This window comes from Corylus avellana, chromosome 2 (genome assembly GCF_965113065.1).
Source record: "Corylus avellana chromosome 2, dhCorAvel1.hap1.2, whole genome shotgun sequence".
Taxonomy (NCBI): Eukaryota; Viridiplantae; Streptophyta; class Magnoliopsida; order Fagales; family Betulaceae; genus Corylus; species Corylus avellana.
Window position 1 is genome coordinate 21,972,298 of NC_142491.1, and position 17,177 is coordinate 21,989,474.

A 17,177-nucleotide genomic window follows, 5' to 3' on the forward strand; every position below is an offset into this window, starting at 1 on the left:
CATGACCGTTAGAAATTATGGTTGTTGAAAAAATATGGTCATTGGGAAAATATTAAAGTTAAAAAAGATGAATGTTTTAAAATACGAGTATTGGTAATAATACAATAATAAAATGAGAATAACATTTAAAGAAAATAAAAAACAGAATAAAAAATCTAATAGTGTGCATTAAAAAAGTAACAGCTAAAATAAAGAAATATATTTTTTGAATAGCTGAAATATATGGCTCGTTTGAGAACACTTTAACAAATAACTGTAAGGGTGAAGTAAAATAACACGCCGGCAAATTTTTTTTTTTTGCATTAAAATATTAATTTTTTTTTCCTGCACAGCGTACGTGCTCTGAATCACGACTTATAACTGTAAACACAAAACGTTCACAAACTATTTTCACATTTATTTTATATTATGAAAAATATAAATAAAATTTTTATCAAAGGAGTCACAATTCCATGTCAGAGATGCTGCAGCTATTTATAAAAAGAAAAAAGAAAAAAGAAAAAAAAAATGGAACAAAATTTTCAGCCAACTTGAGACCTGGGTCACTCTGGTATTGCGCAATCAAAATATAGGTCCACATCTCAAAGCCACATCGGCATCTAGCCGTTAAAATTTCAAATTAATTCAAAAATTATGCCCTCAATGTTCCCTTTTGACGAAAAAGCCCTTGCAATTCAAATCCCAAAACCGCGATGTCTCTACTTTTTTTTTTTTTTCAAATCCATATCACATCTCAGCCGTCCATTGAAAATCCCTCTCTCACAGTTCAAAACCCCAACAGCCTCAGAAGCTACAGAGAGAGAGAGAGAGAGTGTGTGAGAGAACTCGAAGATGTATTCTTGAATCCACATCTACCACTACATTTCCACGATACAAACCCTAGAGGGAAAGAAAGCCACCTGAAAACTCAGCTCGGTTTTCAGCAAACAATTTCAGGAATTCAACGTCTCGGGATTTTGTTTTCAATTTCCTCTTTCAGGTACACACAATCCCATTCACATTCCACGGAACTCACTTTCCCATAACTTAACAAAGATTTCCAATTTCTTGTTAGAATGCTGAGAGACTTCAAATTCCTTCGCCGGAATTCCGGTAAGAACGAGGAGATTGAGAATGTGCCCGTAAACCCTCGGGATTCGTCGGGGATTCAGAACGGACCCGACTCGTCCAGGGCTCCGCTGAACGCAATCCAAGAGCCGATTCAAAACCCCAAGCCGGAACAGGAAGTGGGGTTTAGGAGTAAGATTGAGAGGACTCCAACTAAGGCCAAGGGGAAAACTTTGGATCCCACATTGCCTCCCCTTCGCACTCCGGACAAGCATGGCGTCGGGTTCTCAGGGAAGAGTCATTTTGGGTGGGCTCAAAAGCACGATCCTGGTTCTGTAACTGGTGACTTACGCGACGATGGAAGCAATTCTTCTGTACAAGTAAGAGGAGGGGTTGGAACTGGAAATGGGGGTTTGGTTAGTATGACTCCTCGAACGGCCCGGACGGTGGGAAGGGCTACTTCGGGTTATTCTGAGAGCAATTCGACGCAAAGCACGCCCGCTAAGAGTGTTAATAAGGCTCCGAATTTGGGGATTCGGAGTAGGGTTGATGGAAATGCTAGTGCTCGAACTGGGAACTTTTCTGCATTGTATAAAGGGTTGCCGATAACTTGCGGTCCACCTACGGTTGTTAATACTGTGGAAGTGCCTTACTTTGAGCTCAGGGAAGAGCCTTCATTCTGGATGGAACACAGTGTACAAGTAAGCTTCATTTGGAGTCCCATTTCAAATTTCATGGTTTCCCAATTGTGTGACAGTGTTTTGAATCTGTTGAGTAATGTACTGAAAGAGTGGTAACAGATTTTAATTTACTGATATATTTGTATATTCTTTTCTCTTCTTGTGACAATTGAGGAGAACACTGAGTTGGGTCTGTTGAATTTGAAAATTTTAACTAATAGCTTCTTTATTTATTAAGGTTATTATACGTGTTCGTCCTCTCAATAGCATGGAGAAGAGTACAAATGGCTACAACAGGTGCTTGAAGCAAGAAAGTTCTCAAACAATTACTTGGATAGGGCAACCAGAAAATCGATTTACGTTTGACCATGTAGCATGTGAAACAGTGGACCAGGTCTGATTAGAGATAGCAAAAGATTAATGATATGTGATTGGTTATTTAATTTTGCTAAAATCATTTGTTTACTGTTGTTTATTGTCGATTTTACAGGAGACGCTTTTTAGAATGGTTGGTCTGCCAATGGTAGAGAATTGCCTGTCTGGGTACAATAGCTGTATGTTTGCCTATGGCCAGGTATTTCCCCAAAATATACGATGTTAACATCACATGGCAGTTAATTTCTATATGTGATTGGTAACTCAACATATGTACTGCCCCAATAGGTCTTGACAATAGGTTAGAATTCTAGCTCTTTTAGAGTGGTTTAATTACGTAGATATGGCATGTTGACTTCGAAAGATGGAGGTTTGCATACTTGATTCATTGTTTAGTAGAAGATAGTTACACTGCTGTTGCCCAAAATAGGTGTTGGATATGTTGTCATGGTAAGTGAGTGTTAATGACTTGCCACCTAATTTTACCCCCAAATTGATTTTCATATTTTCAGTTTGATTTGTACACATCTCAATAAGTAGTGACTATCTAATTTTTCAAATTGTAGCCTGTAGCACACACATGCTAATGCATATAATTGACACTATGAGGATGTAACCACCCAAGAAAAAGTGCTAGTCACATATCTGTTATCACTCAGAAAAAGACTAGTCAATTTGGAGCTTCTTTATAATCACTTATAAAACCCAGTTTTACATAGTAAGCAAGCAATGTGAGACTTAACATTTATTAGTGTCTTTTATAAACCACCAACTCTAGCGTATTCCCAATATGGGGTCTTAGTGTTACAAGCTCCCTCTTTTAAACTTTTGACGTTCTTGTTAGGGCCACGTTATGCGGTGTTGACAATATCACATGGCATTACAACCTGGCTCTGATACTATTTGTACCAACTTAGAGAAAAACGTTATCCATGTTTAAGCTATAACCCTAGAAGGACTTGTCAATTTAAAGCATACCTAGAATCACTTATAAACCCCAGTTTCACTTAGTAAGTAAGTAATGTAGGATTTAACACCCATGAGTGTCTTTTATAAATCACCCAGTCTATGTGGACTATTAATTTTCCCAATATAGGATCGTAGTGCTACAGGGGACATCTATCTGCCTGGGTAAAATACTGAAGACCATTTTTTTTTTAGTAAATTTTTTTTTTCTATTAAAATCAGAAAAATTCTGCATCATATAATCACTTTTTGCCAATCAATAAACATCCGGACTGTTGGCAAATGCTCCAGTATTCTTTTAATTTCTTGGAATGGAATGATTGTTTTCAATTTAACCATAACAAGTTTAGCCAATAAGATACATTTTTTTTTTTTTTAAAAGTTTCAATTATAATTGAAACATTCTTTTTCTTTTTTAAAATTCCAAAACCCATTATAAATGTGCAAGTTTGGTCATGCAGACAGGAAGCGGGAAGACATTTACAATGCTTGGAGAGATTGAAGATTTAGAAGTCAAGCCTAGTCCACATCGTGGAATGACACCACGCATTTTTGAATTCTTGTTTGCAAGGATCCAAGCAGTAATTTTAGCACTTTTTGCTGCTTTGCATTCTAAAATATGCTTAAGCATGTATATTTTGGTCAGTATATGTTTCTCATTCATTCTTCTTATTTTAGGAAGAGGAAAGCCGAAAAGATGAAAAACTAAGCTACACTTGCAAGTGTTCTTTCTTAGAGATATACAATGAACAAATTACAGATCTCCTTGATCCCTCATCTACCAATTTGCTGGTAAGTTTAGTTGTTTTCTAAGTGCATGAATGTACTTTCCTTCATGCTGTTCTTAACATTTGTTTGCTTGTTTTTGATATTTAATAGCTCCGGGAGGATGTTAAAAAAGGTGTCTATGTGGAAAATCTCTCTGAATTTGAAGTTCGGACTGTGAGCGAAATTCTAGGGCTTTTAACTCAGGTTACCAATCTTTGAACTATAATATTCAGTTTGAGGCAGCTTTGTGTGTGCACGCACGCATGTGTGCATGTTGCATGTGTGCATATGTACACATGTATAGGAGAATAAATGCACATTCTTGCTTAAATATTGTGGTTTCTCAAACAAGGTAATTTGTGGTTTTTTGCCCATAGGGTTCTTCAAATAGGAGGGTTGCAGCTACAAATATGAATAGAGAGAGTAGTCGTTCACACAGTGTATTTACGTGTGTAATTGAGAGTCGATGGGAAAATGATTCCACAACTAACCTTCGGTTTGCAAGACTAAACCTAGTTGATCTTGCTGGTTCAGAGAGGTAAGGCATCATACCTGAGCTTGTTCAACTATATATACTTTAGCATATAATTGAATAATGTTCTGCCTTGCTAACCTATTTATTATCCATAATAGGCAGAAAACTTCAGGTGCAGAGGGTGAGCGTTTGAAGGAAGCTGCTAACATTAATAAATCATTGTCTACTCTGGGGTACTATTATCTAACACCTATCATGTCATTATGATTTAGGCCTTTGTTATTAATATTGTGGATGTGCATTTGTATTTTACAGTCATGTAATAATGGTTCTAGTGGATGTTGCACATGGGAAGCTAAGACATGTTCCTTATAGAGATTCAAGGCTAACCTTTCTTCTTCAGGTTATTTGTAACTCCTTTTCCTCTGCCTTTATTATTTTTATGTTCCTTGGTCATGATGTTAGAATTGGAAAAAAAAATGCAGGATTCACTTGGTGGAAACTCAAAGACAATGATAATTGCAAATGTCAGCCCTTCTATTTGGTTAGTTCACATGCTTTAAACTGATTTTCTTTCATTTCGACTTAGACACTTGGTTAGAAAATGAAATAGACCTGTTTTTTTTTTTTTTTCTTTTTTCTTATTTTGTTTTATCTTTATCTCTTCCAGTTGTGCGGCCGAAACATTGAACACTCTTAAGTTTGCTCAGCGAGCAAAACTTATTCAGAACAATGTAAACGTCTTTCTGTTAGCAGTTCAGTATGGTGAAATTTCTCAAAGGCATCCATCTGTTTGCTGACTAATAATATATATATATATATATATCATTCATGGTGTAGGCTGTGGTGAATGAAGATTCTATGGGGGATGTTATTGCACTACAACACCAGATACAACTTTTAAAGGTGATATTGAATCTTTTGTTTAGTTGTAAGTTCTTAAGTGTCAAATGGTTCTTATTCAAAATCATTGGGTGATTTTGGAGCAGGAAGAGCTTTCTATCCTTAAACGTCAAAATGTCTCCAGATCTTTGTCATTTGGTTTGACAAGTGTCAAAGATACAACAGAAGAACAAGAAAATGCTTGTACAACAAACATACACAACATGGATGAACAACGGGTTGATGGTTTGCTGGGGTATGAATCCAAGGGCATTGTTAGATTGTCTACCAAACAGGTATATTTTTCTATGCTAGGCTTAAATCACCAAGGCTATGTTTGGCAATGGCCAAAAAATAGCCTCATACTATTCATCTAAAATTCAACTTCCAAGATTCTTTATTTTTACATCACATCAATCACTTAGTACAAAACAAAAATTTTTCACTTTTCCATACTAAATATTCTTAGTTTTTCCCACATCAATCAAATCTTACAAATGAAAAAGCCAAACAAAGGCCAAAAGCCATTCCCAAAAAGAGCCCAATTGTCTCAAAAGTTTAAATTGATAAAAAAAGATGAATTTAATAATTTAATTAATATTTCAACACTCTTTCTCATTTGTAAGCTCAAACTTTGCCTTAATAAGTGAGATTCAACATTGGAACATTCAATTGAAATAGGAAGAAAAACTGTGGAGTCAGGATTCAATCAATGATCTTTGTTCTAATACCATGTTAATTACTAGTTGCTGAAAAAAATTAAACTGATAGGAAATTATGAATTTAATCATTTAATTAATTTCTAACAACTTATATGTAAAAAAAAAGCTTGAAGGATAGATATGTGATGGTTGAAGAATGTAATTAGTTTGTCCTTCTTTGTCTTTTATCCATTTGTTTTCTTCTTGTTGTTGGTGGTATTTTTTTTGAAATAATAATAATAATTATTATTATTATTATTAAAGATTTGAGTAAGTGGAAGCTATTTGGTTTGAAATACATGATAGAGTAGGCATCCTATATGTATGCCATATATAGGTATCCTGGGTAGAAATTAACTCTTAGATTCCCTCATTTTCATCTGCTTATTTTTCATTTCATTTGCTGTTTCTAGTGGACCTTAGCAATCTCAAACTTACAATGAACTTGGTTTTCCTTATATCACTGATTATAATATGCCACTGCATAATGATAAATTAGTTGAAATCTATGGAGACAACACTTGCTGGTTCCTTGAGGAGGGAACAGATGGCAGAAATTTCTATCAAGCAACTTGATGCTGAAATTGAACAGTTGAACCGCTTGGTACATTTTTTTTTTGGAGCCTTTTTTCTTTTTGGAGTTTGTTCCCTTTCAAAAGTGATCTAATGATCAGCATCTATTGCTTCTTAGGTTCGCCAAAGAGAGGAAGACACCAGGTGTAGTAAAATGATGCTCAGGTTTCGGGAAGACAAAATTCAAAGAATGGAGTCACTTCTTAGAGATTCTATTCCTGCAGACGCTTACTTACTGGAAGAGAATAGAGCGCTATCTGAGGAGATTCAGCTGCTTCAAGCTAAAGTTGATAGAAATCCTGAAGTAACTCGCTTTGCTTTGGAGAATATAAGGCTTTTAGACCAACTTAGAAGGTATTATACTTGCAATAAATACTATTATCATTGTTATGGTTATTATTGTTGTTTCTTTTTCTGTTCTTTTCTTCTTGTTTTGATATTATTATTGTTGTTGATTTGATTAGTATTATTAGTTTCTTCAAGAACAAACGACACAACATGCTTTTTTACCCCCCCCCCCCCCCCCCTTTTTTTTTTTTAATTAGTTTCTTTTTTGTGGCATTTATAGATTTCAAGAGTTTTATGAAGAAGGGGAGAGAGAGATACTGCTGGCTGAAGTGTCCACACTGCGGGATCAGGTGTTTATAGAATCTAATGCAAACTGTGGTATTTTTTTTTTGTCTGGAATGTTGTTTGGAAACCTGTATAAACTAAAAGCCTTTGTCTGCAGTTGCTTCAATTGCTTGGTGAGAACTCTAAGCAGCATAATGATCCAAATTTTAGTATGCAACCCAAGGTTGGTAATTTTGATTGCCTTATTTAAGTTTTTGTGCATTTCATTCCTTAGGCATCTAATTTCATTTTCAGAAATATGGTACATAGGATGGAAATTGCTGCAAAGTGGTTTCCTTCACCTCATTCTATTGAAGAAACAAATTTAGGACTAGAAATTTTGAATTCAGTTCTTTGTCCTTTGATTTTTTTACCTGTTGTTTTTGGCCCCCATAATTTTTTTTGATTCTCGTACAGGAAACTTCGTGCATCAGCAACGAAAAAGATTTTCTCCACCTGGAGGTTGCACTTTCTGTCTCTATGTGTAACATATTTTCTCTTTAGTGCTTACTAATTTCACATTTTCTCTTCATTGGTTTCAGTTGAAAAACACTCTTGGCAATTTAGAGGAATGCAGGCGACAATTAAACTCTTGCTTAGATGATAATGCAAAACTCAGAAGGTGAGAAAGTTTTATCCTCATACCCAAGTTCATTTTCTCCCATTTTCAACTTCGTTTAGCTTTGTGTTTGCAGATTGAAGCCTCTGATCTTTCAGTAACTTTCCTAATCTTTTATGCAAATTGTTTCCCCCATATTCTGCAGGGAATTAGATGATGTACGCTCTATGTTAGAGAATATCAGATCTGAACCCCATGAACATGATGCCATCTTTAAGACAACAAAGGTATTTTTGTTTTTAAGTGTATCTTTTTCTTTATTGTTTACATAAATTAATGGAAAAATAAAAAGAGAAGAAAAGCCTAGATGAGAGAGATTACAAAAGGAATCTTGATAAAATGACCTCTCACGAGCCTAGTTTTTTGATTGTATATGATTACCAGTAGATTGTCCCTTGTTACTTTTTAATAGATATGAATGATAATGAGTGGTAAAAAAATTTCTCAGGATTCATTAAAAGGTCCAGCTGTTGAAGATCAGGTGCTCAATGCAGTCCAAAATGAGAACTTGGATGGGAACCATGAATCTCTGCTGACAAAACATGCAGAAGAAATGGTGAATTTGCAGCTGGAACTGGATATACTAAAGATAATTATCAAAGAAGAGAGGTCATCTTGTAATGAAATCGGGGAAAGGGCAATGTGCTTTAATAGAGATCTTCAGCTGGCGAAAGAAAAACTTTTATTGGCAAGTAAACAGTATGATGATGCAAAAAGTGAATTGGAAGAGGCAAAGTCAGTCATTGAAGCTCTTGAGTCACATCAAATTCTATCGATTAATGAGATGGAGGACCTGAGGACTACCAACAACCATTATCTGCAGCTTTCGAGTAAACAGGAACTTGAAATTATGGCTTTGAAGGAGCAGCTTGGTTTTAAAGAGTTGCGATGTCACTCACCTTCAACCAATACCGAGAGTGACAACTCCCCCTTACAGGTGAAATTGAAGAGGATGCAAGCCTCTCTTGAAAAGGCCAGGAGACTAAATAATTGGTACCAAGGTGACCGTGCTCATCAGGTGTCCAATGAAAAAGAAATGGATGAAGTTCGCAGCCAGGTTGAGGCTGAGACTGCTGAAGTGATTGTCTGTATGCAGGAAGAACTTGGGATACTTCAGCACCAAGTCCAAGAGAGTCATTTGAAAGAAATGGAGATGAAAAAGGCTGCAACACTTATGGAGACTGAATTGAAAGAGGTTCAGGAAAAAATCTACCTCATAGCTGAAGATAACAAAAGCTTGACTCAAAAGCTAGAAGAGAAAGATAGGGAACTGATAACTTTATCTGAAGAATGGGAACTGTTGACCTGTGAGATTGAAGAAGTTCTTGCTGATGGGCGTGAGTCACTCATCAATGCCTCTGATCAGCTTGAACTCATATCAAGTTCCTTTCCACAGAAAAGGATTTGGATATCTGACCAAGTTGGCAGGATGATCAGAGTCATCTCTGAAAAGGAATTATTGATTGAAGAACTAAGAAGATGTTTAGAGGATGCAAACAATAAAAAAAGTGATGTGGAGTGCATGCTGAAGTCTTTGAGAGGAGCAGCACTGGCTATTACAGAAGCACACCAGCAGGAGTGCAGTGAAAAGGAGAAAGAAATCCTCCAGTTGACGTCAGAGTTGATTACACAGACATCTACAATAGCAAAGCTGGAGGACAGAATAAAACTGGCAGAAGATCAGATTGGAAAATCATCAGTTTGCGCAACAGTTGCTTTTGTTATTGTCAATAGATTATCAGAAATTAATCTTAGTCACGTTGCTGCATTAAAGCACAATGATTTCCAGCTTAGTCAATCAGCAGAGATGAACTTGAGGAAGGATGCCATTCTCAATGATCAAGCTCGTATGATTGAAGAAGCAGAGAAGCAGATATGGTCTCTGAGGGGGGAAGTAGAAGAGTTGGAGGGAAACTTTACTAAAGTAAGAGAACAGCTTTCTGAGGAGCAGGAGCGTTCTTGTGCTATGGAACAAAAGCTAAAAGCGATTGAAGAGAATGACATTTTGATGACAAGGGAGAAACTTGCTGAGCTAAAATCAGGCGTATCCACACTCAGGTCTTGCATGAGCACATATGTCGAGCATTGTGGAAGTCCTGCTAGGGATGATTCACAAGAAGTTTGTAATGGAGATGGTGAAGGACGGGTAAGCTTCTTGCCTATTGGTAGACGGCTTTAACTTAGAGGTTAATTCACATCTATGTGGTAGTTGAAGTCTTTTACGGTGTTTGTTTTAATAATTGCTAATCTGGAATTGTTGCAGACAGATACTGAAATAAATCAACTAGACTTAAATTTCGTTGAAGAACAGAGAGTTGATACATCTGAATATTCTAAAGTGGAGAAGAGTGTGTGCCACAAGTCATATGATGGGAAGAATATGAGATGTAAAAGCATTTACAAGGATGTGTGTAATAGAGATGTTACCATTATACTTTTGAAAAAGGAAATAGAAATTGCCCTTGAAAGCTTGATGGAGGTGCAAGCTGAGATGGTGAAACTACATGACGAGAAAAAACAGATGAGGATAGCTGAGAAACAGAGTCAGGAAAGCATGAAATTTCTTATAAGTCAGGTACTGACACTGGAATCAGCTATGAGTGACTTTGAAAAGCAATCTAGACTCAAGATGGAAGTTTTCAGCCATAGACTAAATGCATTTGAAAAAACTGCGGAAGATGCTGGGTTTCAATGGTGTCAGACTAAAGAGGTAACAATGTTTCTATATTTATTATCTCAAAAAACTATCTCCTATAGTTTATGCTTAGTTCAAATTTCATTCCTTAGTTGGGTATGTTGAAACGGACATATGATACCCTTCCACACACCTCCATCAACTTTGTATTGTTCTTACGTTTTTTTTTTTTTTTTTTTTTTTTTTTTTTTTTTAATTTTTTTTGGGAAGTAGGTGGGGTATCTCTAAAGAAAAATTATCCTTTTTTATTGCACAATTTCCTTGTTCTGTTCGGTTCTTTCTCTCTTGCTTAAACTTAATGCGGTTGGACGTACTAGATCTAGTGTCAATTAATTTGTTTCTCGATTTTTTTAGAACCAAACAACTCAAACAACCTTTTCCTCACATGCTCTTGCAGTTGCTTGAACTTGAAGTTGGTGATGCAAGGATGGTTGCAGCCCAGAAAGTCGCAGAGGCTTCCTGTATCATTGCCAAATTTGAAGAGGCCCAAGATACTATTGAAGATGCAGATATTATGATTAATAAACTAATGATAGCAAATGAACAAATGAAGCTTGATATAGAAAGGCTGAAGGAAATGGAAGTCACATTAGTCAATGACAGGAGTCTATTAGTTGACGAGGTTCAGAGCTTGCAGGCCATCAATGATTTGAAGCATCAGCAGTATGAAAACCTTGAAAAGCAGCTTGGCGCACATTTGACAGAAACAAGAGATCAGGTTATGGAGCTTGAGGGTATCATCACAGAGTTGAAGACTACATTTGACAAAAACTTCATGTCTTTAGGCTGCGAATTCCACTGCACGAAGTCTCTGCTTTTAAACTCCACAAAATCAGTGCGTTCATGGCTTGAGGATGTCTGGTCTCAAATAATTGTGAAGGACAGTGCTGTGTCAGTGCTACACCTCTGTCACATGGGAATTTTGTTGGAAACAGTCACTGGGCTGAATGCAGAGAATGGTTTGCTTCAACATGGTCTGTGTGAATCAAACTCTGTTGTAGCTGATTTGAGGGAACACAATGTTAAGTCAAAACGAGAGCTTGATATGTGTAGAATCCTCAAGGGGAAACTACTGGCTGATATCAAGAACAGTTTTGATAAAATTTCAAGGAAAGAAGAGGAAACTGGGGAGCTCAGTGTCAAGGTAACCTCCTTTGAGAAACAAATATCAGACCTTCAGCTCCAAGAGGAGTTGATGTTGGAAAGGTCTAATTATATGGGATCTCAGCTTGCGATTTTGATGAAGGAGTTGGACCTGAGTAACACTGATGCTTTGGCATACCTCCTGAATCAGGAGAAAATGCTAAAATATAAAGAGGAGGTCCTCGAATCTCAGGCTGATTTTTTCATGGTAGATTGGTGCTCTAAAGAATTTGAGTCACTTATTTTGGCTTCAGAATTAGAAGAGATGGCTCTCCAGAAAGCTGATGCAGAAAACCAACATATAAAGTGTTGTTCAGTCCTTGAGAATTTCAAGAAAGAAATAATTTTTCTCAAGGTTGACGCTGAGTTGAAACTTAAGCTTCTACTGGACCAGGATATTGAGGTTTCCCTTCTACAAAAAGAAATTAGAGAGGCAAAAATAGAGAGGAAGGACCTGTTGTTAAAGCTGAATCAGAGCAATTTAAGAATTTCACAGATGGAGGATGTAAACAAGGCTCATGAACAGGACATTGTGTTGCTAAAGGATGTTGCTTGTTCAAAAGATAGATTGAAAGGTGAACTTGGTGAAGTGAAGGAAACAATGGTGAGGCTGTTGAGTCAGCTTCAAGCACGTGAAGCGGAATATGAAAATCTACTGAACGATTTCAAAACTAAGGAAACAGCATTAGAATTTTCTTCCAGTCAAATTTCTGCCCTTGATGAAAAAAATCAAGCATTGCAGAAGAATATTTGCATGCTGGAAAGTTTGTCAAGTGGGCTTCAAAATGAGTTGGACATGAAAAATGCAGAGCTAAGCAGAACGAGCAGCTTAGGGGACGAGAATGAGTCATTGAAAAGTGAGATAATGAAGTTGAAGGCTGAAAACAGGTTGGTTCTTCAAGACATAGAGGAAAAAGGTTCTGATTTGGAATCATATTTGAGCCGCATAGATGTCTTTGATAAGGAAAATCACAGGTTGCAAAATGAAATATTTGTTTTGGAGACTCGTATTGTCAGACTACAGACTGATCTAGAGATGAAAAATGCTGAATTGAATGAACTCCAACACTCTCAATCTGTTATTCTTGAGGATTTATGTTCAAAAAGCCGGGACTGGCAAGATTATGATGACAATCTGAATTCACTGAAGGAAGAGAATACTTTCTTAAGAAATGAACTTTGCTTCCAGAAGAAAAGTACGCATAGAGTCCTCTCTGTCTTGAGCTTGAACATTATGAAATGGGTTAATACAGTGGAAACTGTCGATATGATGGGTAGCAGATTACTTAACATACTGAATGAAAAAAGCTCTTCAATTGCGGATAAAATGTCCCAAGAGATATCAGAAAACATAGAGAGGACATCTAAGTTCATAGAAGAGCTTGACTGCTTGGAGTGCCATGCTAAAGAGCTGGTATCGGAAAATTTGACTCTCCATGCTGAGCTATTACGAAAGGATGATGTTTTAAAAGGACTGTTATTTGATCTGAGCTTGTTGCAAGAATCTGCATCTAATAACAAAGATCAAAAAGACGAAATTGAGGAGATGGAGGCTTCTGTGGAGGCATTAGAAGATGAGCTTGCAGTAAAAACAGGTGAGCTTGATGGGGCTCTTGCTAATAGCCAAGTGCTTGAAGCTCAGTTGCAGGACAAAGTAGACATAATCTCTTTGCTTGAGTTGGATCTTACAAAAGAACGTGAGTCTCTAAAAATGCTTTCCAGTGAAAATCTGGAGCTGAGAGCTCATATTGAAGATGCATTGGCAGCACAAAGTTCTCTAGAGGAGGAATTAACAGAGAAAAAGAATATAACTGAGAGTTTGGAAATGGAACTGTCAGAAATGAGTAATGCTCTTGGCCAAATGAATGATTTGATTGAATCCCTTACGAGCAATATGAATGAACTTGCTAGTGAGAGGGATCTTCTCCAGGATGAGGTGTATAGTTGGAAAGAAAAGCTTGAAATGGCACAAGCACTTGCTGATGAAAATGAAGCGATTGCTGTGGAAGCTCGACAGGTACAATCTAGTTTAAGACTCAAACTTTGTGAAATACTTGATTGTTTTTCATGTCCCAAACATTAATTTGTTGCATCAACTTCAGGTAGCTGAGTCAAGAATGATCTACGCTGAGGACAAGGAAGCCGAGGTGAAGTTATTAGAGAGATCTGTTGAAGAGCTAGAATGTACCATAAATGTATTGGAGAACAAGGTAGTTTTGAATTAATTACACATTCCTCTTGTGCTTTTATTGTTATCATGCCTCACTGGTCCCCACTTTGAAGGTTAACATTCTTAAAGAAGAAGCTGAACGACAACGGTTGCAAAGAGAAGAGCTGGAATTGGAGCTCCATGCTGTAAAAGATCAGATGCAGAATGTTAAAAATACTGACTCTGACATGAAAAGGTCAAATAAATTATTCCTAAATATTCAATTGGATGTAAATATGCTTGTTTAGATTATGCATGGTTGCTGAATTATCACTTAAATTATAGGTATTTAGATGAGGAAGAGAAAAACCTCCAAGAAGCCATAACGCATACACAACTTCTTGAGAGGGGTATAGCAGAAAAGGATGCAGAGGTGATGTTTTCTGTTGCACCTCTAGTTCAATTATCTATAACATTTTTTTTGAGCCGCTGATAATTAAACCTAGTTTTCTACCGACTTTGGAACACAATTGTTTTTAATGTGAAAAGCATTAGAAAATTTATACTTTTGTCATTATCCAACAGATTGGCCAACTCAAAGCACACATATCTGAGCTAAATTTGCATGCTGAAGCACAGGCTAGTGAATTACAAGCATAAGGTATGCCAGCAATTAAGATTTGTTAGATTTCTTGTCCTGTAAGGGAAGTTGGATGTCATCTATAGAACTAGAATTTTTTCTGCTGTAAAGAGGTGTAGCTTCCATAGGACTAGTTTCTTGTTTCTTCCCAGAGTTTGCCACAAATTATTTGAACTATGAAATTCGTTAACAGTTCAAGGTATTGGAAGCCATGGCTGAGCAAGTCAGGCCCGAAGGACATTCCACCCATGTCATGAATTCTTCATCAAACAAGTTAGAGAAGTATGCCACAAAGTCTAGGGGCTCTGGTTCCCCTTTCAAATGCATTGGATTGGGCTTGGCACAGCAAATAAAGTCTGAGAAGGATGAGGAGCTTACTGCTGCAAGACTGCATATTGAAGAGCTTGAATTTTTGGCAGTAACCCGACAGAAAGAGGTAGCCTTTCCGTTATGATGAGGATTCAGCGAAATCTACTGTACATTGGAGATATGCATTATTCTATTGGCCATTCATTTTCTGTACTTTTTCCAAGATAGTCACATTTATACCCCGCAATGCAGATATTTGCACTGAATGCCAAATTAGCTGCTGCTGAGAGCATGACACATGATGTAATTAGAGACCTACTGGGAGTAAAGTTGGATATGACGAATTATGTGGTAAATTTGTGAATCCTTTCTTCCACTCAGTGGTGTCTTTTGTTACATACTGTAGCTCAGAATATATGTGGTATGAAGATTATTAAATTGATTTTTAAAGTTGGTTAAGTTGCAATAGCACCCACTTTCAAAAGGGGGAAATAAAGAAAAATGAACAATCAAAAAAGCACTTCCAGATATATTTTATTCTTAAGTTTACACAATTATGCTCATCTCTCACCTTTCAAATTTTGTAATGCTAGTCACTGATGGATAATGAGCAAGTGCAGAAGATAACTGGAGAAAGTTCGTCTTCATGGTTTAGAATCTCAAGAATAAGGTATTTTCATTTTTAATATCGCTAAAAATAGGTTCAATTACTTTCACTTTTCATGAGTTTTGTTATTCTGAATTGCATCTTTCATTCAGGAGCAGGAGGTACTTAAGCTAAAGAAGCAGCTTAATGAATTCATTGAGGAAAGGGCGAGGGTGGGCAATTATTACTTCAAGACTACTGAATATAATCATTATTTTCTTTAGTTTCTTTTATCTTTACTATGTCTAAGTTTGTATGAGCCTTACCAGATGGCTGGAAGAAATTGATCGAAAACAGGCAGAAATAGTAGCTGCACAAATTGCATTGGAAAAGCATCGGCAGCGAGACCAGTTACTTCAAACTGAAAATGAAATGTTGAAGGTTGCAATATTATCTCTTTTGGAAAAGATATGGTTCATGTTAAGAGTGGAATTTTTTTTTTTGGCCTTTTGGTTTTGTGGCCTTACTACTCCCTTTAATCTATGTAGGTGGAGAATGTAAATCATAAGCAGAAGGTGATGGAACTTGAAGGTGAAGTAAAGAAGCTATCTGGGCAGCAAAACCTCCAGCAGCGCATTCATCATCATGCAAAAATCAAGGCAAGAAATTGTCAATTACTTCAAATTCAGTCTATCAAGTTCTGCAGGTTTAGAACCTTCTGTGGCCATCCATGCCTGTTGTTGAACCACTTGAACGTCATGGAAACATGTACACGTCCCTCTTTCTGATTCAAATCAATGTTGTTGTGGGATTTCAATAATGCAACAGGATGAAAACAACATGCTAAAAATTCAGAATGAAGACCTTAGTGCCAAGCTGCGGCGAACAGAGGTTATTCTCTCACGTGTCAAGGAAGAGCTTGCCTCACTTCCGCGCTTCCATAGGAAAGAATCCCTATACTAATTATGATGAGGAGCAACGTTTGAGTAATCAAACTGAAGGTTAGTAAACATGCACACTCAACACACCCAGAGAAAGAGATATTGGGTATGCTTAGCTTAACCAGTACCTAGAGTTGAAAGGCTTAACAGTCAACTGGATTTGCCGCAGGAAACTGAGGAGGAGAAGGTGCAGTTAGCACATAAGTTATTGGGCTTGTGTACCAGTGTTCTAAAGGTCTGTGAGAAGTGATTCGCTAATTTTTTCTTCTCAGCAATGAAAGTGATGGACCTAAGATTTTAGTTGCTAACACACATTCTGGAATTATTATCTTATTTATTCTTAACTTTCAGGTAGCTGGAATAACAAAACGAGCACCCAATATTAGCCCTGAAGAGGCCTTGGAGCAGCTCCAAAATGACTTTTCTTCACTGGAAAGAGAATTGCAAGAGTTGAAGTATAAGGTAAAACAGAAACATACATTTGGTTTTCTAATTCAATTGTTTCTAAAAAGAACACACACACACACACACACACATATATATATATTGTTGCAGTTTCAAGTACTTTGCAAGTGATATGTATAGGATAATAAATATGCAGGAACTAATAAAAACATGTAACCATTATATTTTCTTTCTACAGAACAGAAATTAGCCATGAAAAAATTCGATTGACTGAGCTCATGCCACAATCTTCACCAATAAACTCAAGGACAGATGAGAATTGTCAAACTTCTAGAAGGCAATCCCAATCTGCATTTCTTTCTGCTTTAGATCGATAAGCAATAAAGCATGCATGATGGGGGTAATTGGGAGCTGTGGTTAGCTTCTTGCTAATTATCATATATTCTTTGTATGTATATCTTTTGATCGGCCTATTTGAAGCTGTATATTAATTCTTTGTAGTGGTGTAAATATTCTCATAATACCCCGTATAATTTTAATTTAATGAAAATCAGTATATTGTTTACCATTTTGTATTTGCTGGTTGAACAATTTAATCAAATGAGCCAAAT

The 17,177-nt window shown here is 36.7% G+C and overlaps 1 protein-coding gene across 1 annotated transcript; it reads left to right on the plus strand.

The window, feature by feature from the left end:
- The first annotated feature begins 813 nt into the window (after positions 1-813).
- POK2 (phragmoplast orienting kinesin 2) lies at positions 814-17,134 on the plus strand. The gene is given in 42 exon segments (XM_088513244.1): positions 814-979; positions 1,055-1,748; positions 1,966-2,121; positions 2,218-2,301; positions 3,530-3,649; positions 3,747-3,860; positions 3,948-4,040; positions 4,214-4,374; positions 4,470-4,544; positions 4,627-4,714; positions 4,797-4,855; positions 4,982-5,045; positions 5,152-5,217; positions 5,301-5,489; positions 6,394-6,498; positions 6,586-6,821; positions 7,036-7,105; positions 7,198-7,263; positions 7,497-7,541; positions 7,622-7,701; positions 7,844-7,925; positions 8,147-9,844; positions 9,962-10,408; positions 10,791-13,553; positions 13,639-13,746; positions 13,820-13,941; positions 14,031-14,118; positions 14,271-14,333; positions 14,335-14,346; positions 14,519-14,761; positions 14,887-14,985; positions 15,228-15,263; positions 15,265-15,300; positions 15,391-15,454; positions 15,549-15,661; positions 15,769-15,879; positions 16,049-16,147; positions 16,149-16,208; positions 16,210-16,221; positions 16,331-16,396; positions 16,513-16,645; positions 16,810-17,134. Coding segments are annotated over 41 exon segments (9,153 nt in total). The 5' UTR covers positions 814-979; position 1,055; the 3' UTR covers positions 16,944-17,134.
- Positions 17,135-17,177: the final 43 nt, after the last annotated feature.